General features: G+C 51.9%; 1 protein-coding gene across 1 annotated transcript in view; it reads left to right on the top strand.

The window, feature by feature from the left end:
• Positions 1-1,106, top strand: part of POLE3 (DNA polymerase epsilon 3, accessory subunit) — a 5,132-nt gene extending 4,026 nt beyond the window's left edge. The window contains exons 2-3 of the mRNA XM_027907027.1: positions 240-409; positions 891-1,106. Of these exons, the coding sequence (XP_027762828.1) occupies positions 240-409; positions 891-1,051 (331 nt within the window). The 3' untranslated portion in view covers positions 1,052-1,106. The remainder of the gene's footprint in view (positions 1-239; positions 410-890) is intronic.
• The last annotated feature ends 2,438 nt before the right edge of the window (positions 1,107-3,544 follow it).

The raw sequence follows: 3,544 nt of genomic DNA, 5'->3' as shown, positions 1-3,544 counted from the left end.
GGGCTGTGGGGAACTGGCACAGCCGGTGTTCAGGCTTTCTCCTTCCCTCTGCTTGTAGAAAAGGTCTGTGCAAGCAGAAAACTAATGTGGAAAAGCACAGACAGCCAGTGTAAACAGGAAAGTGTCTCAAACCTCCATTAGAAGGAGATAAAAAAAACCTCTAAATGTTTAGGAGATGGCTTTTATGGGTTTTTTATGTTGTTTGTGACTTTTAATAGACAAGAGTGAGTTGATGACAGTTCCCAACTGCCTCTCTTTTACTTCTTGTTTTTGCCTTGTTTTTTTCCCAGTGCAAATAACTTTGCCATGAAGGGGAAGAGGAAAACGCTGAATGCTGGTGACGTGCTCTCTGCCATGGAGGAGATGGAGTTCCAGAGGTTCATGGTCCCTCTGAAGGAATCTCTGGAAGGTACAGGCCTTTGTTTGTGTCAGGAGAGTCTGATTAGCACCGAGTCGCGTTTTCCTCGAACGCTGGACAAGCAACACTTACTTGCCTGTCTTGTCTCTCTTCTCTTTGCCCAGCATCCTACACTGCAGTTTGCCTGGGGAGTAACTAATGTGCACCTTAACGGGACTGGCATAACATTATTGCACAACTGATGAGGATTGAGCAAGTCTCATCTGCCCTCACTCCCCTATTATGTTTATCTAAGGAAAGCCGTAGGTGCTGCCTGTAAATGTGATCTCCTGCGTCCTTTTCAGCATTTTTCTGCTGAAATTTAACCTGATTTCCTATGGAGCTGCTCAGCACAGCTCAGCTCGTAGGGTGAGTTGCTGCTCTGGGCTCCCTGCCCCCCTGGAGAGCCGGGAGAGCAGGGGGTGTTGGAGCTCAGCCGCTGCCCTGCCCGTGCCCGGGAAGCGCCAGTTCCTCACTGCTCCCTCTCCTTCAGTTTACAGGCGGGAGCAGAAGGGCAAGAAGGAAGCCAGGAAGGACAAAGACAAGAAGGCAGACTCAGAGGAGCAGGATAAAAGCCGAGAGGAAGACAATGATGACGATGATGAGAGGATGGAGGAGGAAGAGCAGAACGACGAGGAGGAGGTGGACAACTGAGCTGGCTGAGAGGGGCTGGGCTGTGTGCAGAGGGATATAAACACTGTAAATCAACCTTGCTGTGTCCTGTTTCCCTTAGAGCTTTGTACTGGCCCTCTGCAGCCTGTCCCATTGGGGCTTTAATTTGGACATAAAGGACTCGTGCTGAAGCTTTTCCCACGGCAGGGCAGCTCCTCCTGTGCCTGGGGGGCTCCTTTGGGCAGACCTTTGGTGCTGGGTTGGCTCTGAAATAGAGGATAAAAGAGCTGGCAGGTGCTCAGTACAGAAGCTGAGAGAGAGAGGACATGAGAACTCTTGAACATCAGGGGCTGAATCCAGCAGACCATTAACCCTCTGGGGTGTAGAACCCAGGGGATGATGTCAGGAGGCTTGGAAGCTGGACATTTTAGCTTTGATCCAAGGGACTCATTTTGTTTTCCCTGTGTTTCCTCACATCGTGGCTGTGCCTTCTCTCCCTGCTGTGCTGTGACAGTGCCTCTGTCCTTCAGCCTGAGCAGCATACAGGGTGGTCATACAGGGACCATGAGTCCACTCACCCAAACCACCCTAAATCCAAAAGCTTCACAGCCCTGGAAATGCAAAGTGAACACCGACAGTGTCTTTAGAGCCCTGAGAGATGAAATTAATTTAAAATCTGAAGCAAAATGAAGAGCTCCAGGGGTACAAACAGGTGGCTTTGAGCAGCGCTGGGTGTGTGGCCTTGGGGGTCTGGTGGTGTCGCCTGTCCCTCCTCTGAGGAACTGCAGCTCCTGCAGGAGGTTTAAACGTGGCAGAACAGAGTGGTGGATTGTGGTGCCTTGGTTTGTTTGTTTGTTTTTTAATTTTCCCAATTGGAATGGACTAATTCCATCCCAGGTCCCTGTGTAGCCTTCGCTGGTCACTCCAGGGACACGGATACCTCCCGGAGCAATGGGCAGGATGTGCCCACCCAGGAGGCTCAACCTCTGGCCTCTGCTTTCAAAACAAAAGGCTCCTGCAGGAAAAGAAGGTTGAAATAAGCTGTTTGTATCCCTTGAGCCTGTGCAGGTTTGTGCTTTTCCACTTGGATTGTTAGTTTTGATGCCTTGCCTTTCTCTCTCTGAGGAAGTACCTATAGAGGTACTTCCTCCTTTTGGGGGAAAACGCTTTATTTGACTTATGGAAGACTAATACATCTAATATTTGAACTTCACAGAGGGGGTGAAGGAAACCTGAGGAAAGTTTTAGGTGCATTTAGGTAGAACCCACGAGTTTTGCTGACGTGCAGCTTTAAAATAGCACTTGTGGGGACTCATAGATCCTTTCCACCAAAAAAAACAAAAACCAAAAAAACTGCTGCAGAGCCACCCACAAGAGCCAACCCTGCCTTCCTGCTTTTCTGGCACACTGGATTTTCACACACAAGGCCAGCTCCTGAAAAAAGAACTGAATCAACACAGATTTTCTGCTGTCCCGTTTCTGCTGGCCTGCAGTCAGCACATGGAAAGCCTGAACGTCTTCCCAACATCTCTGATAAACACCTGCCTTCCAGCTCTTTTTCTTCCTTTAGTTTCTCTTCAGTACATATCTGGGGTGCATATTCTGGAAGGGAATGATGCCTGAATAAAAGCCAGATTTGTTTTTTTTTTATAGAAGCGGAGTCTCGTGTTTCGGGCGGTTATAAAATGAGCAGGTTGGGGTTGCGTAAGTGGGAACGGAGGGAGCGGCCAAGGCAGGAGCAAACACCCTGGAAATGGTTCCTGGAGCAGCTGATGGCAGGAGGAGGATGAGGAGAGGATGAAGGCTGTGAGAAGAGCGATGGAATTGGGACTGACAAGAAGGGGGAGACTTCCAGGTCTCAGAGAAGCGAAGTTGGGGTGCTGGTGTTTGTATTGCTGGGGGAACTAGAGCTCAGCGCTGCTCCAGGGAGAGGCTCCAGGCTGGGGGCACGCACAGATCCAGGGGCTGGATCCAGGGTTTCTGCCCTGCAGCAGGCCAGGGAATGCTGCTGTGGCATGGGAGCTGCAGGATCTCCCAAAATAAACCCGCTCCCAGCATCTCCCCTGCACTGGAGGCCGAGGCAGTGGCCGTGCAGCTGAGCCTGCAGTGGGGCTGTGGCTTCCCTGGGCCTGGCAAGCCCCCAGCCCTCCCCAAAGCCCTGCTACTGGCTTCTGCAGCCCCCCAAAACCCTGCTCCCTGCTACCACCCAGCCACGCTCCTCGCTCACACAGCACCCCAAACCCTGCTTTCTGATCCTCAGCACCCCAATACCCTGCTCTGGCCCTGCCAGAGCCCCCAAAACTGGCTCCAGGTCCTCCCACAGCACCCTAAAACTGGACTGCATGTCACCCCAGCACCCCAAAGCTCTGCTCTAACCTCCCTCAGAACCCCCAAATCAGGCTCTACTTCCCCCCTGCAGCACCCCAAAACTGGATTGCATGACCCACCACCATCCCAAAGTCCTGCTCCACACTCCTGCAGCACCCCAAAGCTGTGCTCCAGCCTCCCCCAGCACCCCAAAACCTGGCTCCAGGG

The sequence above is a fragment of the Empidonax traillii genome, unplaced genomic scaffold, assembly GCF_003031625.1.
Source record: "Empidonax traillii isolate 1590-97213 ecotype Southwest subspecies unplaced genomic scaffold, ASM303162v1 scaffold1393:size172035, whole genome shotgun sequence".
NCBI classification, from domain to species: domain Eukaryota; kingdom Metazoa; phylum Chordata; class Aves; order Passeriformes; family Tyrannidae; genus Empidonax; species Empidonax traillii.
Note: the sequence above shows the minus strand (reverse complement) of the source record. Positions and strands in the feature narration are given on the sequence as shown.